At 40.7% G+C, this 27,043-nt stretch overlaps 1 protein-coding gene across 6 annotated transcripts in view; it reads left to right on the top strand.

Moving 5' to 3' along the window:
- Positions 1 to 1,758: 1,758 nt before the first annotated feature.
- Positions 1,759 to 27,043, top strand: part of impg2a (interphotoreceptor matrix proteoglycan 2a) — a 31,594-nt gene continuing 6,309 nt past the window's right edge. The window contains exons 1-18 of one of the 6 annotated variants that reach the window (XM_036139105.1): positions 1,760 to 2,069; positions 2,164 to 2,394; positions 5,145 to 5,311; positions 5,391 to 5,416; positions 5,527 to 5,559; positions 7,712 to 7,758; positions 8,727 to 8,788; positions 8,903 to 9,058; positions 10,731 to 10,789; positions 10,881 to 10,901; positions 12,688 to 12,896; positions 15,116 to 15,159; positions 17,922 to 18,102; positions 18,213 to 18,637; positions 18,728 to 19,888; positions 22,490 to 22,771; positions 22,859 to 23,078; positions 25,545 to 25,755. In XM_036139105.1, coding sequence (XP_035994998.1) covers positions 1,991 to 2,069; positions 2,164 to 2,394; positions 5,145 to 5,311; positions 5,391 to 5,416; positions 5,527 to 5,559; positions 7,712 to 7,758; positions 8,727 to 8,788; positions 8,903 to 9,058; positions 10,731 to 10,789; positions 10,881 to 10,901; positions 12,688 to 12,896; positions 15,116 to 15,159; positions 17,922 to 18,102; positions 18,213 to 18,637; positions 18,728 to 19,888; positions 22,490 to 22,771; positions 22,859 to 23,078; positions 25,545 to 25,755 — 3,614 coding nt within the window. In that variant the 5' untranslated portion in view covers positions 1,760 to 1,990. Of the gene's footprint in view, positions 2,070 to 2,163; positions 2,395 to 5,144; positions 5,312 to 5,390; positions 5,417 to 5,526; positions 5,560 to 7,711; positions 7,759 to 8,726; positions 8,789 to 8,902; positions 9,059 to 10,730; positions 10,790 to 10,880; positions 10,902 to 12,687; positions 12,897 to 15,115; positions 15,160 to 17,921; positions 18,103 to 18,212; positions 19,889 to 22,489; positions 22,772 to 22,858; positions 23,079 to 25,544; positions 25,756 to 27,043 lie in introns of all 6 variants that reach the window. The other 5 variants (XM_036139103.1, XM_036139104.1, XM_036139102.1 and 2 more) reach the window with 5 other exon arrangements.

Raw genomic sequence — 27,043 nt, 5'->3', positions numbered from 1 at the left:
GGTGCATAACTGAAGTGGAAGACAAAGGATGATTGGTTACTTGGGTTTTCACATTTTATTTAAAAAAATGATGGGCATAAGTATTTAGCCCCTTTTTAGAACCTTGAATAAAATCTACTGCTACTAGTTGCCTCCAGAAGTGGACAGGAACATCATCAGGGGAGCAGCCTAGATGTCTGCAGTAACTCTGGAGAAGCTGCAGAAATGCACAGCGCATGTGGGGGAAAATCTATAGATTACCAAGTAACTTCAACACTGAAGAGTGATATTTTTGAAAGGGTGCCTAGAATGTTGAAAGAAAGCCACGAGGGTCCCCTCTGTAGTCTCTCTTTCAAACATTAGTCTAAAATGTATAACGTTTTTAGTCTACATTTAAAACGGCATGTGTGGTGAAAGTTCACCATGTTAAATGGTGGCAGTTGCACCTGACTCGGTTGGAGCCAATTGAGAAGAACAACGGAAGATATTTCAGTCTCTAGATGTGGAAAGCTGATAGGTATACCACAGAAAAGCCTGTCATACTACTAAAAGTGACTTAGTGAGGGTTTGCTTATATATGAGTTTGTATTGGAGGAAATGCTTAACAAATTCAAGCTTCAAGTTCATTGTTCAAAATATTACTTAATGCACAGCCTGTACTCTGTTTAGGTTTTCTGCTCTTATTACATGTATATGACAGCTACTTGAAGCCAAAATGTGGCAGATCTGTTCTAAATGAGCAGGACAAAACACGGAAGACGTGTTTGCCCACAGTTAGGGGAATTTAGATAATATGGTTTAAGTTTTTAAAACCAAATAATCTGCTGTAGGTCTGGGGTCATGCGGCAAAATGAAGGGGTTTTGGAAATAATGCGAGCGGCTGAATTCTGAACCACTTGAAGCTGTGGAGGGGTTTTTGTGCGAGACCCAAGCGAAGAGGGTTACAGACAGTAGTCTATGCAGGAGGTAACAAGGATATGGATAAGAACTGGTGCAGGGAAAGGGAGGGATGAAGACAATTGTAAATGTAAATGAAGACTGGGTGTAGTTATTGATGTGAAAGGTGAACGATGGAGTGCTATTGAGGATGACACCCAGACCCTTGACCAGAGGGGAAGGGTGTTTGTGGTGGGGGGGCGGTTGGAGCCGTCAACGCCTACAAGAAGGATCACAGTTTTGTTTAGCTGTAGGAAGTTGGTGCTGAACCGAGATTTTATTTCAGATGGGCAGGAGGTGAGGGAGTACAGATAAACTGAGGTGGGTGTCGTCCACATAGCAGTGAGAATGGGTGTTGAATTTCCAGAAGATGTTGCCAAAGGGAAGAAGGTAAATAATGAAAAGCAGGGGTCCCAGGACAGCACCTTGGGGCACGCCGATTGTAACGGGATGGATGGAAACTGAAGGACTTTAGTTGAATGAACTGAGCGCGCCCAGGAAAGTAAGAATGAAACCAGTCAAGGGATGTCAGGGATGCCAATTGAAGATAATCTGCGGAGAAGGACGGAGTGAGAAATTGTATCAAAGGCCACACGCAGATCCAGAAGAATGAGAATGGAAAGTGAACCAGAATCAGCTGCCATCAGCAGGTCAGTGATTTTTATGACAGCAAATAACAGTGGTTTTCACACTCTCCACGACTCCTTTCTGTTGTGTGTGTGTGTGTGTGTCCCTCCCCCTTGGCTTTCCCGTCACAGCGTTGCTCCAGTAACTTCTTGGCGAGTTCTTCTAACAGGCTTAAAAGCAACAGGATTAGTGAGAATAAAAAAAAATCCCCTTCTCTCCACAGGCCATCTGCCTGTCCACCTGGACTTTCAGCCCAGTGACACATACATTTCAGCTGCAGAGGGAACCGGGGACAGGCTCTGCCATCAAATGCTCTCTCAACTTTATTAGTCTGGAGAATTTTGAGCTATGCAAACTTGCGAGCTACTGTCTCATCACCTGAGAGGAAAGACATGTCCGCTTGATCCCTTTCCGAGTCTACGGATTTAAACCCCGTCACGGATTTAACATGAGCTGCGCTTCCTGGAGAAGTGTTTTCTGCTGTGCTGCCTTTAGTCTGACCATCATCATTTTGGACAGACTCACAGGTAAATGGATCAGCAGTGACCCAAATGATCAGTGGTATTCTGAATGCTTAGGTGCAACACAGAAATAGATGTTTCATATTTTACCCCTGACTAGATGCCACGCTGGAAGGCTCCTCCATGGGACACCTGGGTCAACCTTCTTCTCGGGAGCTGGCGGCATTCCCACAAATTATCCGGGTGTCGGATGTGAAGGCATCCCCAGACAGCCACACTGGCACCTCTCGAAGGAAAAGGAATATCTTTTACCAGGGTGGACTTAGACTGTGCGGACAAGAGACCGCTGAGGAAGTTGTTGCAAACCATCTAGGCTACTTTCACTTCAGAGGTAAGATGCAGCTCGGACAACAGCAGCAGCAGCAGCTCTTAATGGCTTTTATTGAAGTTTTACAGGTGGTCTCCTCTGTTAAGAACTGGAGCTCGGCCTTGTGTGGATGCTGAAAGCAATTAAACTTTATGAGATATACATTCAGACAGTCTGGCCTCCACTCCAAGGTCATATGAAACACCTCCAACTTGTGCCTTTCCCCATGAAGTCTGGCCTATTTCACAAAGAAGCACGCCTCAGCAGGTGGCAGCTTTGCCTAATGTGAGGAGGCTTTTGAAATCCTTACCCAGTGTGGCATTGTACTTGGATAACATAAAGTTTACGCCAAGAAATCACACCGAAACTCAACTGCAAATGAAGCATCCTCCAGTTAGTGGCAATAGTGGACAAGAGATGTAAAAAGCCTTAAGCTCAATTACAATAATCCGCCATGTGTAAAACATACAAACAAGTAAACAAAAAACAATGGTTAAGCTTTTAAGAAGCTATCTGATGTTACAATTGGCCACCTCCCGCCAACGAGTCACCTAAAATATGTGTTTTTGTCATTTATACTTTCCTTTTTTAAGTTTATTTGTGTCTAGGAACCTCTAATTAGTAATAAATTACTGATTTGTCACCCATTTTGAATTGATTTGAATTTTTAAATGGAAGTCTTCATTTCAAATGTAAAAAGAAAATGTTGGAGAGAACAAAAGAAAAAGAAAAAATAAGAACAGTTATTAAAAACAAAACTTTCATATTCAGTTTGAAAAGGAGTAGGAAAAAGTTACCACCTACCAGGGTTTGAATATGATGTGAGACAGAGGGCCATTTTTCGTAGCCACGCACCAAAACTGGAAAGAATAGAGAATGCCATTCTAATACCGATGATACTTATTTCACAAGTCAAGAAATCATTTCAAGAAAATAGCTACTTTCTTAAACCTATGTGCTCATAAAGCAATATTTAAAATGTTGAAAATGCGTAGAAATGCAACTTGCTTGCTGGATGAGCGCCTGAGCTTTTCTGGCCTGCAGGCACAGTTAGCAGGAGAGTTAGAGACGTCAATAAAAACAACTTATCTTCAACATTTACCGTTACAGAACTGCAGCCAAGAGAGGCGTCTTGGCTTCTGTTATATTTAAACCCGAGACGTTTTACACCTCCTTACCGTTGGTGCCAGAACCTCTGTAGAGACCCGCACACTCAGAGATGTCTTCACCTTTTACCGTCACCCTTTAAAGACTCCACAACTTAGCAGCCAGCAGCTCATTCAAAGATGCTGACTGAAAACATGATCGAAAGACAAATATTTCACGCACACACTCTTATTACTGGGCTTCTGGGAAACCCAAGCATAGCATCAATGCTCAGCACGGCTGATGAGAGATGAGTAGTAATCGTACAAGAAACCATGAAATTACGTGTCCATGGATAATTGTCCAATTAGTTCTTACAATCCTTAATTGGACAATGAATATGCTACATAGTGCAGATTCTTGAGTAATGAAATGATGACTACTACATCCACTATACATCCGCTACACCTATACCTAGGAAGTGGAAAAAAAATTAAAAAAATAAAATAAAAATTTCTAAGGAAGATGGTCCTTGTTATGTTTTATACTGTGAGACACATGAATGCATGTTTGAGCTGTATGAACCTCTTGACCTTTCATTGTTTGGATTATTCTAAGAATGACCCGCCTGCTGATGAGCAAGTTGAAACTAAGATGAGAAGTCCCAGTGAACACCATCTAGAGCAGGGGTTCCCAAAGTGGGGGTCACGGGACACCATGTGGGGGTCGAGAGAGGAGATGTCAGAGAATATCCTAGATTTAGTAGAGCAACTGTGTGCCTTTCATTCTGGAGAATTATACTTTTTCCTTCTCGAAAATGTACGACTTTTCGACATCAGAGAACATTCAAGTTTTTTCTCGCTAAGGTGTGAAATGTACTCCTCCATGGCCAACTTTTTCTTTTCTTTAATCTACAATGGTCCTAATACGATTTTTTTTTTTCTGTGTGGAAATTAGGATAATAAAATCAGAATGTTAGGTGTACAAGAAAAGTTGTAAAGTCGTAATATTAGGAGAATAAAGTCATAATATCACCAGAACAAAGTTGAAACATAATGAGAATAAAGTCACACAGTCATTTAAAAGTCCTGCACTGCAAGAATAGAACTAAAAATAAGAAACATTTTTCTTTAAATGAAATTATTTTTCCTTGATTTGAGCAGGTAAATAGAACTATTTGCCAATGGAATACGTTTTTTGCACTTAAAATAGGAACAATTTATCTCCATCATCTTATTTCAAGTGCAGTATATCTAATTATCTTATTTTAGGGGTAAAAATACTCATTCTATTGGCAGATAATCTTATTTACCTGCTCAAATCAAGGGCAAATACATTCATTTCAAGAAAATGTTACTTATTTTTAGTTCTCTTTTTGCAGCGTGATACTAATAATAAGTTGATGCCGATGTGCTAAATAGATTTCTTATTTTCTTATTTGTAAAACCAATACTAAAATATAACTTTACAAGATGTTCAACTTTTGTTATTTTATGTGACACGGGGATGGCTGTGCTCTGTTGTTAAACCCAAATTAAGCCCAAAAAGGGGGTCGCCAGTCTCTGGCACAGTTATTCCAGGGATTGCAGGCTGAAAAGTTTTGGAACCCCTGATCTAGAGCACAGCACCACGTCAGAAGGTCTCCAGTTTGGGTTAATAAGCTTATAACCTCTTCCTCTGGTGACCAGTGTGCCAGGAGACCGTGTGGGAGGCTTTCAAGATCTTCTGGGACCGACTGCCCGAGCAAGACGAGTACCAAAGCTGGATGAACCAGTGCCAGGAAGGCACGGCCACTGTGCAGAATATCGGCAGCTACTTTAGCCAGTCAGAGGAGCATCAGGCTCTGGTTAAACAGGCGAGTAGACACACTAATGACGCTATGGAAATAAAACACTGAGCAGTTTCTAAAAAAAAAATTTTTCATTCATTTTCAGAGAATGTCGCATCCAGTTTTTAAAAGGTAACGAAAGCTTAACTGATGTCACTGATACACGATGCATGCACGTTTGTTTTTTCTCACCATGAAGCCTGTGTTTTGGTAAATCGTGTCCTTCTTCCCGCCGTCTGTAGTGAGCCCACCAGGTCCTGGAAGCATATGTGCAGGTAAGGTTGTTAGGACCCTTCAACCTTACCTGTTCATATCCCCGCTCTGCTGTAATCTAACGCGCCTTCAGATCTCTCGCCTGTAAACCCCACGGATTCATATAAATCAAAAGTCTCTGGTCTGTTATAGATGTACAGCCAGGGAAATAATCTTGTGCTTCCCTGCAGTTTGCTCACTTGCAGACAAACGAACAGCGTTTCATCTTCAATGTGGTTTAATTTCAATCTGCAGAGAGAATATTGATCAAAAATACAGAAGAAAATACATTAAAGAAAAGTGAAATCAATTGATTCATTGAGTGTCCTTTGGCAAGTGGCCTTATGTCCCATTTCAAAACCCGTCAATGGGTCTCTCCCACAATGGGCAATACCAAAGAGCTATTAAAGGACGTAGGGACAAGACAGTCAACCAGCACAGAACTGGAACGAGATACAGAACATCTGCAAGAAGCGTGGTGAAATGGTGACCTCCTTACTTCCTAAGAAGCTGGTGATACATTTGTTGGTTGATGAAGAAGTCAATCACCATCGGTGTGGAGCGCAATGCAAGATCTCGCCTCAGGTTTGCTCACGATCATGAGAGAGTTCGGCAAGAACATCAGTGGTAACACGATGATGGACAGGAAGTCCTGCAATCCCCCCGCTGTAGAAGAAACAGGACCACGTGCCAACAAGTCTGGGGGGTAGAACCTTCTTGTCACACCATGATGAGGGTTTGTGGATTTGTTTCACAATAAGACGTTGACCAGAAACATCCCATCAAGGCAACGGAGGAGTTACCAAAAGATGACGCACGTTAAGGTCATTGGGTTGTGGCCTAGCCAGCTCCCAGACCTCACTCCCTCTGAATATCTGTGGATGGAGCTAACACTTCAAGTTAGCAAGAACCTGAGTGATTTAGGTGGAGGCTATCTGTGCAGAGAAATGGTGCGATCCCTCCTACTGAGCTGCGTGCAAACAAGGCGACTATTATCAGAAATGTCTAGACACTGTCCTAAGGTATAAATATGCATCCACCAGCTTCTAAATCTTATTTAGCTTGGGATCAAATACGTATTTCGCTTGATGACATGCAAATGCATTTCCCAGTTTTATGTAATGCGCTTTTTCTGGAGTGTTTGTTGATATTCTGTCGCTCTGCAATAACATGTCCCTGCCATAAAAATCAGGCTGTTCGTTTGTCTGTTGGGGGCGGGACTTTCAAAATTAGCAGGGAATCAGCTCGGTATTTCCCTCACTGTAGATGCAGGTAATTGTTAGAGTTCCCTCACAAAAGGATAACATTGTGGGCATTATTTTAGCTTGCTGATTTATTTATTGATACCATTGTTTACAGCTAATTTACAGAAGGAAAACAAAAACGGCAATATTAAGGGTCTATTAGCCAAGTTACCAGGTAGAGTTTTAACTCTATGGTTAATGTTTTTTTTTTTTTTTTTTTTTTTTTTTTTTTGCATACATGGTATTATAACACAAAGGCTATAAAGTATATAATTCAAGAATTACATCCAAATGAAGTGCATTGTGATTTTGCATTAATTTGTTCGCTGTTTGATGTCATGATGTCAAACAAACACAGAAACTGGTCAGGGGACTTTCAGCCATGTTGGAAGTAATTTTTCATTGATTGCTTCATGTTACAAAATATTTCTAAAACAAATAATAAGTTTCTTCTTATGACCAAGTTGTACAATCAAGTGATTGAGATCAGTGGCTTTAGAAAATGAAATAAATGACATGGAAATGTCATGGTTTAAAAAAAACACATCAAAACAAAGGAAACAAAAAATGCCTATTTATATTTTAGTCATGTTAATAACATAACACCACAAATTCACACATGAGCCTAAAAGGTCCAGAAGATTATTACTGTGCTAAAAATGTTTTGTCTCTAAATTTATAACTCTGATGATCAGTCTAAAACATACTTGTTTAAATGTCACAGTAAACGTTAACATATTGCGAAGGGCAGAAAAGTTATTTACATCAGGCCGAGGCATTGTTATGAGAAAACCATTGACTGCTCAGGCAATCATTTTAAGGTGAAATCCACAAAGTTATCTCTTAATGTTTGTTCCTGTGTTTGCCCACGGTCATGGCCTTGTAACCTATACTGACCTTTGTGTACGTCGTTTCCCCCCCCGTTTTACAGCACACCAACACCCGCGAGTCCAGAAACCGTTGAAGCCCCCGAGTTAGGTCAGTGTCACAGCTAATCGCACGGCTGCAACGTACTCGCATCATTATTATAGACCAAGGGTTCCCAAAGTGAGGGCCAGGGCTTGATTTGTTGCTGATGTGCTAAAAATATGTAGTATTTCCTTATTTGTGTAACCCATACCAAAGTAAAACTTTGCAAGATGCTCAACATTCCTCATTTTAACGGAGGAGGAAAGCTGCACCTTTTTTGTAAGAATTCTTCTGAAAGTTCAAATTTATTTTTGTAATTTTATGGCTTTATTCTCATAATTTCGGGGGGAACCCTTCTGCCAGTCCATTAGCTAGCATGTGGTTTTAGAGTCTGCTGCATCCCTGTTTTGACATGGTTGATACATTTACTTTCAGATGTCACCTAATTAAGTAAACATTAGTGAGCAAACAGCATCTTGAAGACCAAGAAGCAAGGTTTGAATATGTTTATAGAGCACTGTCCAATCCAACATCTGAAAATGGAAATTGTACGGCACAGCTGCAAGCCTCTAAGCACCTAAACTGAACGCTGGGGAAGGAGAGCTTCAATTAAAGGAGCAATAAATGAAATGTTTATATTTTAGATAGAAAGAACTAAAGGTGTATTTTCAGATGGAATATGGTGTGACGTCACACACCATCTCTCTTTGTTGTTCTCCGGTCCCTTATTTACAAAGCTGGCCAGCCGTGTGTGCATGTACATCCATGTGAACAGCTGCCACTCAGGGATTAGCCCCTCCCTGCCTATGAAACGGAGGTCCACTGTGACTCTGGAGGAGCTGCAGACATTATAAACTCCACATATCCAGTCTTTATTGAAGACTGGTCACAAAACGTTCATTGCCATAAATACTTTGAAATTTGTGGTCACTTGACAAAATAGGAAAATGTTCACAATGAATGAGACACTGCAAACTATTTGTATTTATTGAGAGTTACTCTGATTTAACACCCTCTTTTTATATATATATATGTAGAAGATTTAGATGAAGGAAAGGACAATGCAGCTGTCATTTCACCGGAGGCGGGAGACAGTCCAGTGAGTACACACAGAAACACGCACATATGTAGTTTATATTAATAATGCATCAAAAAAAGGTTTACTCTTCCTGCAATGTGATTGCCTGTTTTTGTTTGTTTTTTCATGATACAGCTGTACAATGAAATCACCGTTCAGCCCACCTCAGCCCCCGTGCTGGAACAGATGGTGGAGCTGAGCATCCTCCTGACTGGAGAGGTCTTCAGCGACGACCTCAAAGATCCAGCCAGCCTCAAGTTCCAGACGCTCAGCAGAGACCTCGCGGAAAAGGTTCGTCTCAGACGCCGTCCGGTTCTGTTTCTGTCGGGACAGATGAGGGCGTTCTCCATGACCATAATCTACCTGCTAAGGCCCGGTGATTCTTTGCGTTGTTTGTTTTCCTTTAACAGCAGCGGTGGTTAAAGTTAGCAGCATGGGTTCAAATCTCAAATAGTTTGTAGTTTTGAAACGGTAAAATCATCCCTCCACGTGCTTACAATGCAGCTCCGTGAGATTTCTGGGGAAAGAATGTTGCACATGCTAGCGTTTGCACAGGTACTCACTGTTTGAAACTACTTTTACAAGCACCTGGAAAATACAGTGAGCGTGCCTTTGAGCGTTTTCCATCGCATTAGAGCCAACTAGGAGCTGCAGTGTACTTGCAAACACACACATAACTCACAGACAGGGTCTTGGATAACAACCAGTGTTTGTTTTTGAGATAATGGTTGGATTTATGTGGAAATGTGCATTTGTGATCATTGTGGCCTGTCTTCCTGGTTTCTGACTTTCTTCTTTTGCTTTCTGTGGAGACATCCAACATATATAAATCAGCATTACATACCAACACTCAGCCTCCACGCATGCAGTCTTGCATAGGAGAGAGCATGTGTTTGCAGCCTAGATGTTTTTGAGCCTCTTGAGGTTTCATCTTTTGATCCGAAAGTTTGAATAAATTGGCTGAGAGAAGCAGCACGCTTAGATTTATTTTGTGTGGAGAAGCAGGGCTTTTGTACTAAATAAATAAATAAGATACTTGGTAACAGCAGTCTGTTTGCCTTTTTCAGATTACTTTCAGGGTCAAAGCTAAACTATTTTATAGAAAATGAAGCACCGATCAGAGACATGTGGCCAATTCCCAGGATTTTTTTTTTTGTCAAACAAAAACTGTAAAACAGAATTTTACTAGTTTAAAACAAATACTAAATAAATAAAAAGTTCACGTTTTAAACAGGCTTGGCATCTTATGTTAGAGATCAGCAATGATAGCGTAGCCGTTTCTATGTTTATATAATAGAAATTGTAGACTCTGATCTTGACTCAGACTTCCAGAAAAGGCTGCCCACATTCCAGTATGATCCATTATAATATCAGTATGATATTATAATATCATATCAGTATGATATTATAATGAGGTTGGGAGATGAAACGCATAAAACAGTACATCTTTGTTAAACTCCTTTCTGCCTTCCTGTTAGTCTTGCTTTCTCTCGCTCTTTCACAGCCGAAAGGAGACGCACGCATCTCAGCCCATTGAAAATACAGTTTTAAAGAGCTTTATACATCTCAGCAGTTCCCTGACTTCATTTTATACTAAGCATTGTTAGCTTTGAGTCTTCTCTCAGCATCCCCACTGAATAGTGTTTTCAGTTTAGCCCGCTGGGCTTTAGTATAGTGCATTGTCCTGATTGGGAAAATAATTTCTCAGTGTCCAATCGGCCATTCAGCATTTTGGTCTCTGTGTGTTTAAAGTGCTTTACAAATAAAATTGGACTGGACTGAATTCGTGGTCAAACTAAAAATCACCCTATAAGATGTCACAAGCTGATTTCTCTCTGCCACTCAAATTTAATCACAGAATATTAGATTTGTCTTTTGGCACACCAGCTCATTATAACACTTCGAGAATTAGAACGAATAATGTGCATTTGCTTTGATCTGATGCCTGATTGTGTTTGTGCAGATAGAAGACGCTCTAGAGGGGCTCCCTGGATTTAAGAGCGTGTCGGTGATCGACTTCAGGTCAGTTTCTGACCGCGCAGCTCTTTTTTTGTCACGCTAATGCCGTCTCTGCTGTCAGCAGAAATTAAACAGCTCCTCCTTGTTTCAATAGACCGCAGAAGGACACTCAGTGGTGAGTCGATGGTGGTTGTTTTGACCTTTAATACTTTTTGCTCGTGCTGTGTTGTGTTTAATCCCACAGATCCCCATCATTCCCCCACTAGATTTAGATGCATCACTAGTTGCTTGTGTTACTGCTCTTCGTGCTGTCAGCCACCTGTTAAGTGGGCACCGGAAAGGTTCCTACCAGGAGGGCAGGTGCTCCTCTATAGAGACGATTATCTGAGCTTTATAACCTCACGGAACGGAGTCTGACGGTGAGGGGGGGGGGGTGATATGGTGCGGCAGTTAAGAGAAAGATGTCATAAAGGCAACAGGACAAAACAATCAAGATCAGGTGGTACAAAAACTGAAAAGTAAATGAAAAAAAATATTGCAATGATGTTTAAAAAATAAGTAAACCCACCTTCTGAAAGCATAAGGATCACTTTTTCCCCTGCTTTGGTTGTATTAATGTATGTTGTATTCATTTCCAGTCATACAACATTTTATAACACTTTTTAAAAAATATATATATTTAATATATACAAATTAACAACAACCCACTGTAATGTTCCTTCTTTATATACTTAAAAATGTTTGGATTGGGCGTGCTTCAGTGGCGCAGTGGTTAGCGTGCACGACCCACCTTAGTCCTCGATGCAGCCGACCCAGGTTCGACTCCGACCTGTGGTCGTTTGCTGCATGTCTCTCTCCCTCTCTCATACCCCCATTTCCTGTCAGCCCAATGTACAAAAAAAGAGCCAGTAGTGCCGTAAAAACCTCAAAAAAATAAAAGTTTGGATTAACAAAAATTAAGCCAAATGAGAAAGCTGTAAAAACCAAAGTACAGCCCATGTTTTGAAGGCTTACATAATTGTCTGGAAAATGCTGCAAAAAAAAAAAAAAAAAATACATTTTTTATTTCTGCAGTGCATTAAATTCTGCAGGTATTTATCCACCTGCAGCTCTCTTAGAATACTCCAGTCAAAGTCCAGACCTTAGCTAGACTGAAATGCTGTCCTGTGTCCTTTACAACTTCATTAGTTTAATTTCAGCAAATCTTTTTTTTTTTTTTTTTTATCGCTGCTCTGATACTGTTGCATCAATCAGTTTGGACCAGCTGTAATTTAGTATACAGCCTTTATAGTTGGCTCAGTCAACTGCAAGATGCTCAGGTCCTGTAGCTGCAAAAAAAAAAAAAAAAACAAGCTCACATCATTTTGCTTAATCTGTTTCGAGGATATTGCTGCTAGCAGTCCTTTGGTTGGTTTAACTGCTTAAACCTTCCAGCTTGCAGTCCTATAATTGTGCTGTTGATGATGTCTGACTTCACAATGTCTGACTCAGGTTTTCTGAGTATAACAGACCCACAGATTTCTTTTTTTCCAGAGCTGGCGGTCCGCTTTGAGATTTCCATGTTTTGTGATGATCACACTGACAATTCTGGTGATTCAGCAGTTCTCAGTTTATATTCAGGCTTCTGTGTTTACAGTAGACATAAATCACCAAAGTCATCAGTAATATGTAGGTAATATAGCTCAGTTTGTTGGGTCTTTAAACTAAATCAAGCCAACACTTTAGCAGTTTTCTTCTTTTCAGAATATTTTATCCATAAATGTAGAATCGAGGACAGCTAAAAGAAAACCTGTCAGTAGAACTGGGGCGGTATGCAGCTAATCCTGATGAACTTCTGAATTCTAACTTGAGTAATCTAAATATCATTTGTACCTACAGTGATACTGAATATAGTCACAATAACTTACTTTGAAGATGTGCTGCTTCTTTTTCATTTCACGGCATCATATCTGCGTCTCCAGGCTGGATGGCATAGTGGTGGATTATGCAGTCACAGTAGCGGTGGAAGGAGCTGGAGTGAGCCCTGAGCAACTGAACTACCTGACCCTGCAGTCCAACCTGGTGGAGAACTCGTATCGGGAGATCCAGGAGCCCCCCACAGTGGTCCACACCATCAGCAAGATTAGGAACGTTTTCACCGAAGCCCATCACGTCAACGAGCTGGAGAGCGGTAAGATGGCAACCTGCTGCGTTATTGTAGTTATACGTGTCTGTGTGTAACATAATCAGTGTAGCTGTTCACGTAACTTGAATGCTTAGAACCGGTTCATGAATGTGTTGCAGATTTAAGTGGCGTTTATCGTGTTAAACAGAAATCTGAGGTGTCTAAAATGTGGCCCAGGGGACACTAACAGTTGAGCTCAGTTTAATAATGCCCCCCAGCACAGATAGATAGATAGATAGATAGATAGATAGATAGATAGATAGATAGATAGATAGATAGATAGATAGCTTTATTTGTCATTTTGTATGCACAGAGTGCGTACATAACGAAATTTCGTTTGCATACAGCTTGAAAAATCACAGTAAATTGCACTAATTTTCAGGATAAAGATGCAGCAGCGATTTATGTAAACAATTGAAATGTAAAACATTGTAACAATGTAAACAATGCATGGGAAATAGACAGTGTGCTATTCACATATCCAGGAGAGTATTATTAGAACCGTGTAATATACAAATGTGGTACAGAGTCCATATGTGGCTTCAGCATTTCAACAGTCAGAAGGCAGCAGGGAGAACAGTCCATGGTGGGGGTGTGAGGGGTCCCTGATGAAGTTACGGGCTCGGGACACACAGCGCTGTGATGAGATGTCCTTGATGGAGGGGAGAGGAGCCCGGATGATCCCTTCTGCTGTCCTCACCACTCTCCTCACGTTCTTCCAGTCGGCGGCACTGCAGCCTCCACCCCACACAGTGAGACAGCTGGTCAAAATGCTCTCTATGGTGCTTCTGTAGAAGGTTCTGGAGATGGGCGGAGGCAGGTGGACTCTCCTCATCCTCCGCAGGAAGTACAGTCTTTTCTGTGCCCTCTTCACCAGTGACGTGGTGTTCACAGAGCAGGCGAGGTTGTCCGTGATGTGCACCCCCAGGAATTTGGTGCTGCTGACCACCTCCACCGCTGAGTTGTTGATGAGCAGTGGAGCATGGTGAGGCCGGTTCTTCCTGAAGTCGACGATGATCTCCTTTGTCTTCTCCACGTTCAGGATCAGGCTGTTGTCTCTGCACCAGTCCACCAGCTGCTCCACCTCTTCTCTGTAGTCCTGGTCGTTGTCGTCTCTGATCAGGCCCACCACCGTTGTGTCGTCTGCAAACTTCACGATGTGATTGGTGGTGTGACAGTGCATATAGCTCTGCATTTATCAGCATTTAAACACTAGGTTGTAAAAATTAAAAAAAGAAGTTAGTTGAAGTTAGTAAGTAATCTACTTATTGTGGTAATGATGTGTTTTGGTATTGACTGTCAGTTTTGCAGGTTTTATTACAACAAGCATTCCCTCGTAAGTAATTTATAAACAATGAAGAATCATGATCTGAAATAAAGACCTTTAGTTTCTGATAATCACGCACTGACTTAATCAAAGCTGTAGTCAGGTGCAGAAATCATTGCGAGCTGTTGTGGGTTCTTGTGGTGCACGCCACACATGCAGCCTGGTACAACACAGCTTAGCACCTGCCAGCCTCAATGGTGCGGCCCCTTAAAGTTTCTCACTTTGCTCCATCTTGTAAAAGCGTAGCGTGACAGTTTGGATGGAGATTAAGATTATGCCATTAGCTCATTAGAGCTAATGTCTCCAGCTACTCACCTCAGAGACCTAGTAACTTCCTACTAACTCTGCATCTTTAACACGCTACATCTCAGTGACAACCCTGAGGAAAAACGGAGAAGGAAATTGTGAATTCACAGCAAAACTTACAGTCTGCTGTGAATTCAAGCAGACTGTAAGTAGGTTAATATCTTTTTGGGGGGGAGGGGGCTCTTGAATAATGTGATAATGTGTATCCCATCTCTTCGTCCTCCTGTTGGATTTTTCCATGCTCATATTTTTTCAGGCAAGCGTGTCATTAGTTTGCTGTGTTAGTGAGTGGATGCCTTCTGATGCCCACGTTAGTTATAGACTGTGACATGAGAAACACCCATATGGCCAACATGTGTGTCTGCAGGGCCTATATGCACAGCTTAGCTTTATTGTGTATGGTGCAGTGATGGGGTTTTGCTCATAGTGGCTAATATTTACACCCATAAAAGTCAAAAGGCAAAAGACAGCGGTGCTGAAACTCTTACAGCCGAAGTTTGTCAGACTCTCCGCACATATTTGAGCTTTTGTCACGTTCCTTCTTTATGTGACAATGTGTTTTAAGATTTTTCCCTCTCCTCTGGTTCCACAGTGTCTGAGATTCCTGAGCCTGTCAGCGCTGCAGACGGAGCGACGGTGAGTAACCTCCGCACGATTTGGCTGCAGATGGTCCAGCTGCTTTAGATGGTCCACGAACTTGATAAATCGCTCACGCTTCAGGCTGCTGACCTTTGCAGCACGACTGATGTTTCGATAACCTGTAAATGGCTTGAGATGTTATCCAGACTTCGCCAGTGCAGGCTGCAGATGAGCTCACCGGGACGGATGAACTGGAGCTTTGAGGATTAGGTTGGCTCTTGCCATAGTAATCCACTACTATTCTTGGAGAGAAACAACGGTGCACCACACCAGAATTAAATCAATGGACGGGTACCATCTAAAATCTTTCTTAGGCAGATAGGCTTTTTGATGCAAATCAACACTTGGGTTGCATGTGATTTCACAGTAATTCAACTTGGTGTAAGAGTTAGCAACATTTTTGTACCATATCTGAACTACGGCAAGAACTAAGCTTTTATCTCCACTATCAGAACCGCTTCTACGTTAACAATTGGAATAACTCAAATGTATTTTGTTCATATCAGATGTGTTCAGCCTGGAAGATTTTAAAAAACGGGGCGTTGTTATCAGTTATATTCTGAGCAATTTAAAGTTTTGAGTTGGCCAATGTCTAGAAAAGATAAAAAAGGTTACATTTTAAAACATTTGAATATATAAACCATTAGCAATTTGAAGGGAAATACATGCATACGTTTTATCTGGTCTGAAAGTGTGAACAGATCCCAGTCTTTACTATGAGTCCCACCTCGCTAATCCAATACCGCTAACAGGATTGGTGTTGTTGTTTCTTACTGACGTGTGACAGACAAGCTAGCTTCTGGCTGGACGACGTGTCAAAGCTCTCACGACCAAATCTGCCGTTAGACAGTTTTCAACTTCGTAGGAAGGAACATTTGACATAAAGCAGCTTCTCCCCGATGGTTCTCAACTACATTTTAAACAGGTCTTTAATTATTTATTTTAGAATATGTTTTGTATTTTATTAGAAACTAGAGTGGTGAAGGAAAGAGTTTTTGCTCACATGTGCAACTGAACTGAGGTCCATTTGGAGATAACTAATGTTTTTTTTTTTTTTCTGTAATGAAAAGAGTGCTTTCCTACCATCATAGCGGAATTGATTGAGATGGAAAAGTTCAGCAACAAGTGAACTCCTCAGAATGAATTTGATTATCTACATGTAATGTGGTACAAATGCAAACCGGTCATAGGTCTGGTAATGATTCTATTTACAATGAGCTGCCATGTCCTAAAAGAGAACCAGGGAGCACGGGTTGTGGCGTTTGCTCTGGCAACTGCCTGATGATGCAATCATTTAAAACGGTGACTTAAGCTAACCAGACACTGTGGTTGGAGGTAGTATCGGTTCCAGGTCATCCAGGCAGGATTGTGGTAAGAATAGCCAAGCGTCATATCTGCACCTACCACTTGCAAGATTTGGATTCCTTGCTACATAGATGTGGGTTGTTGTCTTCATACCTTTTTTGTCCAACACTGAGCCACTGACACCTGCATGCACCATGTGCCTTGCATGATACAAGCACCTGGGTGGATGCAAAACCCTAATTGTGATCCCCATGAAACTCTGTCAGCAGCTGTTGGTGCTACTCATGTGTCTGTGAGGTAAGCTATGTCTAGTGATCCTAACTCGCTGTTTTGACTGACAGTCAGACAGCCCTACCACTTTCCAAATAAAACATTTTATGTATCCGCTGTTGCCGTTTTGCTCAGTGAGTGTCGATTTACTCCAATAAGGTCCTTTTGTTTAACATTTTCTTAACAAAGCGGCACTTTTCAAACCCAGAACAAGGGAGCTAAAGCTAGACCTGAGCCATCGAGGGTATTTTTATCATTCTGCTTCATTTCTACAAAACGAAAAACGTTGCAAAAGAAGTTTTTAAATGAAATGCTCAGACGTCTTTAACCTTTCCATAGTTTGGCACAGTTAGAACCACCAACCCTAGTGTATTTTATTGAGATTTTATATGACAGACACAAAGTGATACATTATTGTGAACTTGAAGGACATTTTTTTTTCAAAACATTTTAAAAAAAGCTTAACATGTTATTTGGTTCTCTTTGCTAAACACCTAAAATCATGTGAAAGCACTTGCAATCAGAATTCGCTGAATTAGTGAATATAGCTCACCTTTGTGTATTATAATCTCATCATAAACCTAGATAATGTAAAGGACTCAGAGGTTTGTTAGAGAACATTAGTGAACAAACAGCATCATGAAGACCAGGGAACATGGCAGAGCGGCCAGGACTAAAGCGGATATGACTAAAGCTGTTTAATGGTTCAGTCAAAGTCTGGACCTAAACACATATTTTTGGTTATAATGTGAATAAAAATGGAAAAAAAATAATGCTGAGGTCACAACTGGGGAATACACAGAACCTACTTTTTGATTCATAAAGGCGATTGCGGCTATACTCGAATAATTATGGGCCTATCAAAGTATCCAAAGGAAACAGGACTATGTACAGTGTTTTATCAAATGTTTCACCAACATAAAGCTGTTGGAAAAAGTCAAAGTGATATATGTACACTTTGAAGGCTCATGTGTTTTGCAATCGCTCTGCAGTATTTTCTTGATTCGGGATTACTATTTGTGGATGGATTAAGCAGTGTGCCAAAATAAATGGGTCTAATAAAAACAACAACAAGGTATTCGATCAGATTAGCTCCACATCCAACTCTATTTAGTCTAAAGTACGCAGGAGGGGGTTACATATGCAGACCTATGTTTAAGTAATAAAGCTTATTTGTTCCACAGGGCATTGCTGTGATTGACCTATCAGAAGTCTTGACCCTGGATGATCACACTGAAGATGGAAACCTGCTGGCACCTTCAGGAACAAACACTCTGGCAGCAGGAGAGGACATTGTTATTTTGGAGGAGAGTGAACTCGCGTCCCCAGAGGTGGTACTCACCACCCATCCACCTGAAGCTGGTAGTAAGTCTTTGTCATCAACTTGGTCCTTTCTTTTGCTTTGAAGTAGACAACAACTGTCCCCATAGAAGGCATCCCAACGATTCAGCGTCTTTTTGTCTTTGTTTAACCAGGCATTGAGGAGGAAGGTCTGCTGGCAGAAGATGTGTTGCTGGCTCCAGGTCCAGAAGCCACCCCACCTAAAGAGATCCTACCTGAAGCTCCCTCCTCCGAGATGCCAAGGAGCTCGACCCTACCTGAACCGCCAGTAGAAACCGAGGCCTCTGGGTCAGGCCGAGATAACCTGGACAGGCTAAATGAACCACCCACTGAAGAAGACCAAACGCGTCCCATAGAGACTCAAGATGCTAAATCAGAAGCTGAACTAGAGAAAGTTGATCTTGCTTCAGTTGCAGAGGAATCAGTTGTTACAACTGTTGAAGACGAGCACCAGGAAGAGGTTGAGATTTCTGAGGAGCCGGAGATCTCTACGGTTTTAACTGAAACATCGACAGAACCAGGTCAGCCTGCTCTTTTACCACCTACAGAGACTGTGAATATACCAAGTGAAGTTCCAGAGACTGTGAATATACCAAGTGAAGTTCCAGCGACTGTGAATATACCAAGTGAAGTTCCAGAGACGGTGAATATACCAAGTGAGGTTCCAGAGACTGTGAATATACCAAGTGAAGTTCCAGAGACTGAGAATATACCAAATGAAGTTCCAGAGACTGTGAATATACCAAGTGAGGTTCCAGAGACTGTGAATATACCAAGTGAGGTTCCAGAGACTGTGAATATACCAAGTGAAGTTCCAGAGACTGTGAATATACCAAGTGAAGTTCCAGAGACTGTGAATATACCAAGTGAAGTTCCAGAGACTGTGAATATACCAAATGAAGTTCCAGAGACTGTGAATATACCAAGTGAAGTTCCAGAGACTGTGAATATACCAAGTGAAGTTCCAGAGACTGTGAATATACCAAGTGAAGTTCCTGAGACTGTGTATATACCAAGTGAAGTTCCCGAGACTGTGAATATACCAAGTGAAGTTCCAGAGACTGTGAATATACCAAGTGAAGTTCCAGAGACTGTGAATATACCAAGTGAAGTTCCAGAGACTGTGAATATACCAAATGAAGTTCCAGAGACTGTGAATATACCAAGTGAAGTTCCAGAGACTGTGAATATACCAAGTGAAGTTCCAGAGACTGTGAATATACCAAGTGAAGTTCCTGAGACTGTGTATATACCAAGTGAAGTTCCCGAGACTGTGAATATACCAAGTGAAGTTCCAGAGACTGTGAATATACCAAGTGAAGTTCCAGAGACTGTGAATATACCAAGTGAAGTTCCAGAGCCTGATGTAGCCAAAACCACTCTGCACTCTGATGTTGATGAACCTGTGGTTGGGCCACCGGAGGACTCTAACGAGGACAATAAAGTGCCTGATGAAGATGAAGGGGCCAACATGGTGTTTACCTATCCTGAGGAACCCGCGTTTGATGAGAAAGGCTTTGACAAGACCATAGAGAGTGATGGAAGTGAAGTGAGTGAAGGATCTTTGTCTGAAGCAATGGGGATAGAGGAGGAGGCACCTCTAACACCACAGATCTTAGCAGGAGATTTTGTTGAGGATGAGATATTACTGGTCAACAAAAAGGATCCGAAGTCACCTGTGACAGACTTTCCACACCATCCCCTGCCCACTGCACTGTCTCCAGAGAAGGAATCCTCTTCTACCATTGTCTCCTCCATTGTCCCAGATTCTGATGCCTCTCCTAACACGACCATCACTTTACTGGTGAAGGTAAAGCTGATGTTAACATCTGCAATGTTGATACTTGTGGAATAGGATGTTTTTCTTTAAAGGTACATAGCCACCTTATATGCTTATTAAGAAAAGTCCTAAAACCGTTTGATCATGATAAGATACAAACAAACAGGGACACAGCACCAAGATAAGAACCAATCAATCAATCGATCTCTTTATAATGTTGTTTGTACTTCAGACTGTAGAGGCTAAGAAGAGCATTGCTATTACCATTATCACAGTATTAATAAGGACATTTACTCGTGTCAGTCAACCTTGCGGTCACATCTGAGCCTCGGCAGCTTTAGCTTCTGCTTCAGTGAGCACCAATGTTCATACTGTGTTCCCAGCGCTATTTCGTTCTTTTTTATATTCATATATTGTTTTGCATTTTTTTACACTGGATCTTGGACCATTGTCCATTGTTGCCAAATTTCGCTGGGAGATGCTAACAGCGCTAGACGCTTCCTTGTTTATTCCCTGCTGCACATGCGCTGTGTCTTACTTCCATCGATATTATAAATAAGCATGAAGGGCTTTATTTACTAACAAATTGAGTAAAACAAAGCTTAAAACACCAGAATAACAGCTAGTACACCAGCAGGATGTGTTAAAATTCTTTCACAAAATCTCTGTATGCATCCAGAATGAGTTACTGACATATAAATAAAAAACAAATCAAATAACGTAGCTTTGTACCTTTAATGCTCTTTAACTGGTTTGAAATTACCTAATTTGTCAAATGATAATTTGGAGCTTGCTCTCTGCATAGTTGAACCTCCTCAGAATCCTGTATGCGCCGATCAGGCAAAACATTATGACTGCCAGCCTCGCACTGTGCCAGTCCCCCTTTTTGCTACCTGATATGGCAAGGCATGGGCTTTAATAGATCCCTGAACGTTTACTGTGGTAGCTGGCATGAAGATGCTACCAGATGCCAGCCTTTAAGCCTTGTAAGTTGCAACATGGGGGGCTACACAGATCAGGCTTGTTTGTCCAGCCCCTTCAAAAATGCATAATTGGATTGAGATTTGGGAAATCTGGAGGTGGATTCAAAACCTGGATTTAACTTACCGGTATGTGCCCCTTAAACCATTCCTTTGCGTTTTTAGTATTTTTCCATTTTTGCGTTGAAAGAAGACACAGCACTCAGGGAACTCTGCTTCTATAGCAAAACCCAAGATTTCCCAGCCAAACGTTGCCTAAACCATCACACTGCCTCTGCCAGACTGCCTCCTATCCTCAGTGCATCCTGGTGCCATTTGTCACACACCTTGGCCTCTACATGATGTAAAAGCAAACATGCTTTCTCAGACCAGGCCACCTTCTTCCATTTCTCGGTGGTCGAACACTGATGTTCATGTACCCATTGATGGTTCTTCCAGCAGTGGACAGAGGCTGGCATGGGAGCTACGGGACTGGCTATGCAGCCTCAACAGGCTGTGGTCCACCATGTATTCTGTCTATTTTCCATGAGAACAAGCGCTTTCTTCCTTATTATGAGCTAGAGTAGTTTATAGTTTATAATGACCACTGAAGACTCGGAACATGGCACAAGAACTCCAGCTTTGTAGATGCTCTGACAAAGTTAGTAACCCATCACATTTAACCTTTGTCAAAGTTGTTCAAATTCATGCCTGACACTTTTTGTTGCTTCTGACGCATCATTTTCAAAGATGAAATGCCACCTAATCTATCTCACCCTCTCACAGGTGCCAGGATGATGAGATAATCGGTATCGTTCACTGGATATGATAATGTTGAGTGTTCACTAAACCTTCAAAGATGGGAAAGTTTAACCTGGCCAGGCAGATTGATAATGTGTAGCACCCTAGTTCTGCATATGAGCCATTTGGGTCTGCTCCCTTTGAATCCATTTAGGGAAAAGGAGGGATGTTCAGCAGCAATCTCTGAGCTGATAGGGCAAAGCGATACCTTGTTTTAGCCGGTATTAACGGTATTAAATTAAAATGTAAGGAGCAGGCTTCATGAGAAACCATAAGAAGGTGAGCTAGTCAAGGCACTTCTTCCTGTTCAAGAAGAAATCATGGATTCTTACAAAACAGATGTGATAGCAGCAGCTACGCGTGCATCATCCTACGCTGACTTGTTTATGTTGGTTCGGCTGTGGGCTCAGCCCCTCTTGCTTTCATAGCATCGGTATGTCCCACCTTAAACCTCAATACTGCAACATGATTGGCCTGAACCGTTTTTGGTTCGGGCACAAACGACTGAAGCTGGAGCGGCGCAAGACGGATTCTCGTGTGTTTGTGAACGTACGAATGCCAGGGGAATTCATCTCGCAGACAATTTTAGGAAAAGTTACCCAGTTTGACATTTTCTGGGAGAATCTTAGATTTTTAGTAATTTAATGCCAGGCCTTTTGTTGATCTTTTTGATGTAACACGTATCTGTCTGCAATTTTCTGAAGCAATATTGTGATGTTGGTCAAACTTAAATCAACCAGTAAAACATTTATTGCTTAAATTTTTTTTTTTTTTTTTTTGTTATTTTAATTCATTAAAATACGAAGACAGCAATATATGCCATAGCTTAGAAGCTTAATTCCTAACCCATTTTTTTATCTGGGTGATGCAGACCACTCACGAGGACCTGGATGATGCCACCCCTGGAGATCACGGATATGACCTGATTCCTTTTGATTATGGTTTGACAAACCAGACGGAGGAGGGCAGCACTGGATCCCCATTCAGTGTGGCCCAAGGCACGGACCAAGCCAGCATTGCCATGCCCATAAACCCCAGGCGAGCTCTGATAGTCTTCTTCAGCCTAAGAGTGACCAACATGGTATTTTCTGAAGATCTCTTTAACAAGAGCTCCCCGGAGTACAAAGCTTTGGAGCAACGCTTCCTAGAACTGGTAAACACCTACACTGGGATGCCATTTTTAAGAAGCATCCAAAATGACATGCAGTTTGTAAAATCAGAATTTTCTTTTTCTTCCAAGCTCGTGCCCTACCTTCAGTCCAACCTGAGCAATTTTGAGAACCTGGAGATCTTGAACTTCAGGAATGGGAGCATTGTGGTCAACAGCCGAATGAAGTTTGGGAAGCCAGTGGCCCGTGGCGTCACCACCACTGTGTATCTCATCCTGGAGGACTTCTGTAACACGGCTTACCAGACCATGAATCTAGCCATCGATAAATACTCGCTGGATGTGGAGTCAGGTGAGTTTCAGCGGATACGTTTATTGCTTTGCTTGTGTTTGTTTTGCAATGAATGAACTCTGTGCTCATACAGCATACAACAGTATATTAGTGAGATATACTGATAGAAAGCACGTTGATCAATCACATCATTCGTCAAAAATATAGCTGGACTGAAAGGGGAGAACCTTTTCATGTGATGGAAATGATTTATGCCTGTTTTAACATTTCCAAATGTGCTTTTAAAGACCGCGGGTGCTGAAAGCCACCGCAAATGTGGTTTGAAGGACTTGGGCAGATTTTAATATCTCTATTTCAGGCAAAGCAGGCAAACAGGACAGATATTATCAAAATGAGCCCTGGAAATACGGGGAGAAAACACATGGCAGAAGGACACTGCACCCTATTCTTCTTCTTGTTAACTCATGTAGAGATCCTCTAATCCAATTTTCTATTCGTCCTGATCCAATCTCGAAATCTGCATTTAATGTTTTTTCTTTATTATTTTGTATTGCTTTTGCTGTAGGTGTTGCAGAAGCTTATATGAATAAACTAGTCATATTTAATAAATTAGAATAGGCATTCGTAAGAGGCTTGTTTTTCAGATTAAAAGTGCCTTTTGAGAAAAAACAACCTTTAAGCTTTATAAGCTATCGTTCATTACCCCCATTGAGGATAAATATTTCTTTATTGGTCTGATGCAATACTCTAATCTTAAATGTGTTTTTTATTAGCTGGAAGTTTTGGGGGGGGGGGGAAGTCATAATTAACAGAAATAAAAGTTTAAATATCACAAGCGCTTTATAAATAAAAGAGGCTTTTGTTTTTAGTTTCCATTTGGTATTAATACTTTGTAAGTGTAAATGGGCCTAGTGGTTAGATGTGCTTGTCCCCAGAGGTTCTGGGTTCAACTCCCACAGATCTGCCACCTGGTCCCTGAGCAAGACCCTTAACCCCAGATTGCTCCCCGGGCGCCGCACAGTGGCAGCCCACTGCTCCCCAAGGGGATGGGTTAAATACAGGGAACAAATTTCATTGGATTGTACAATAAAGATATTATTATTATATTATAATTTGACAAGTATTTCAGTTTTAAATTGTCATAATTATTCATGAGAACAGGCGAGATTGTGTGATAATAAATTGTGACTTTATTATTTTAGTTAAAGACCAGAACAGGCATTGTTTAATTTTTTTTTTAAATTGTTTAAAAAAACTGTTATAAGATGTTACCCCATGGTTAGCATAACTAACAGCAGCGGCAGTCTCTCTCTGTATTTTCTAGATATTAAATATTCCTACCCATGTCAATGTTTTCCAATAAGCTGGCAGCATTTTAAAATCCTGAATAGCTCATGCCAACTAGCGCTTGAAAGCTATGAAGGACAAAATCCTTTAGTAGTCTGCTAAAGCTCTTGTTGCACCTCTGTAAGGAACCAGTTGTTGCTGCATAAAGATTTCTCCTCTGTATGTTTTACTTAAACAATCCAATAACTTCAATTTCACTATTATTATCCTTGAGATCAAATATCTCATTTACAAGAGAGACCTCTTTAATAAAAAAAAACACCAAAAGAAATTAAAATTAAACTTGGCAAACACAGTAACAATAGAAGTGATTAAAACATTTGACTCAATTAAATAAACTAGTAAAATATGACATATTAGTAAAAATCAGTTCCCGTGTAGTTTATGTGAATACTATGTAAAGTTCCTTAACAAAGTGAGCATGAACTGAATGTGGATCATGGCCTCAGCGCAACATCCATCGTTATCCTTATGTTATTTAGTAGATTTGATTTTTAGAGTGTAGCAACTCACAGTATGGTGATTTCTAAATTTGTTTTATTGATTTTACGTGAATCAGCTGTAGCTGTCTTGTCTTTGGTCTTTAGTTTTTGCTTTGCGCTTATGTATCTGTGTTGTTACTGCAATTAAATTCAAACGTTATACATTTTTATTTTCAAGATTACAAGAGCTGCAAAGATGACAAATATAGATATTTTATGAACTGTGAAAATATTTTTAACATCTTCATCAGATAGGCATAGTATTGATTAGACATGATGATAAAATTGCTTTTAAAACACATGATTAAAAATAGCAGTATTGACAAGTAGATAAAGTAGTCACAAATGCAGATAGCCCTACCGTCAGTAAAAAAAAAAGCACCAAACAAATGTTTTGAAATAAAAATAAATATATGGCTTTATTTAAAATTGCATAAAAATAAATTCATGCTCTGCATACAAGCTAAGTATTATTATTAGTTAAGTAAAGCTGCATACCTTTGTAATTTGTTTAGTAATTTGTCTAGCTTAGCTATAGTTGACTAACGTGCATCATAAAAAGCAGCAATCTTGACTGGTTTGCAAAGATAAAACAAAAGTTATTTTAGCCTCATTTTTTCTCATAACAAGCCATTGAATAAAATTTACATTTGTATTGCTACATGTTATAATTAAAGTTTTTAAAATTCATTCCCAGGTGACCAAGCAGACCCCTGCAAGTTCCAGGCGTGCAACGAGTACGCAGAATGTAAAGTGAACAAGTGGTCAGGGGAGGCGGAGTGCGTTTGTAATGCGGGCTACTTCAGCGTTGACGGTCTGCCCTGTCAGAGCATCTGTGAGCTGCAGACAGACTTTTGCCTCAATGATGGCAAGTGTGACATCATCCCTGGCCAGGGAGCCATCTGCAGGTGGGATTAGGACTGGGTGTGTGTGTTTGTGTGTGTGGGAAACAAATCTGCAGTTTTAAGACACAGAGGAGACTAAACAGATTTCCCATGTTTGCACAGTTCAAGTGCAAGCATCTCGAGTTTAAATATTATTATTCAATTTACTAGTTTTTATTCCAGCTTGGCCTCATGTGCCAAAATTGGAATTACTGAACCAGATTTTAATGTTTTTTGGATGAGATTTGCATTTTTTTTTCTTTTTTTTTCAGGTTTTCATTTTTTAGAATTTACAGTTTTGCAAAGGATAAAAACAAACAAGTTAGTACATTAAATGAACCCTTAAATGTTCTATATCATGCTTTTTAACCCTTCAAAAGTCAACTATAGGCATATATATGATGAAATATTGCCTTTGGCACTGTGGAGTATTCATTTGTTATGAAATATTAGTTGTTTTCTAGTGCTATTTTGCAACCCTAAAGAAGGGCGCTTGCCTTCACTGAGACTCTGCCTCTTCCCATTTGGGGTCGCCCTAGAGCCGCTGCAGCATGGTATCAAAAACAAGCTGTCACTGTGCAGATTAGGTGCTAAAAGAGCCACTTCGTCCAAACTTTGAGCAGAAATGATTGCGCTCACCTCACCGCTCCTGGGCATGTTGTTTACTGGGCAGGGAAGGTGCGGTCAAGGTAGGTACTTCCTGGAGGGGTTGGACAATGACCGCACTACATAGACTGGTAATGAACCACCTGTTTTCCAAGACAGGGGGGAGCTGCTACTCAGAGAGCATAATTCATAACGATTACTCAGACATGCATGAATCAAGCAAAAATATCACTTGATATTTGATGAAGAAATAGCATCATAACATTGTTAAAAGCTCAAAGAAGTTGATTTTGTATGATATAAGACCTTTAAACATTGTAGCAGTAAAATAACATTTCTCTCTAAGCTGTGAAAGACATCATAGATTGTTGAAAAAATTACTACCAAACATAATTTTGCTCTCGCAATAATTCACATATGAAGCCCACTTTTGTTTCATCGTAAAACATTTTACACGGTGCTTTCTCTTTTTTGAAATTCATGTATCATAATGTTTACAACTTTGTTTTCAATCATGTTCAAGCTAGTAGGTTACAGTAGTTGCATTCATATCCAACCAAAACTGAGACCTCGATAAACCGACTCACAATGGAAGGTTTTAAAAGTGCTCTGTTGGGTCATTCAGTCTGTAATTAACCACAGTGCCAGGACAGCTTGTGACAATAATGTCAACCAATAAATTGCATAAACCACTTAAATTCTCGTA

Source organism: Fundulus heteroclitus, chromosome 7 (genome assembly GCF_011125445.2).
Source record: "Fundulus heteroclitus isolate FHET01 chromosome 7, MU-UCD_Fhet_4.1, whole genome shotgun sequence".
Lineage (NCBI taxonomy): Eukaryota > Metazoa > Chordata > Actinopteri > Cyprinodontiformes > Fundulidae > Fundulus > Fundulus heteroclitus.
The sequence above is the reverse complement of the archived record's forward strand: the minus strand, read 5'-3'. Positions and strand labels throughout refer to the sequence as shown.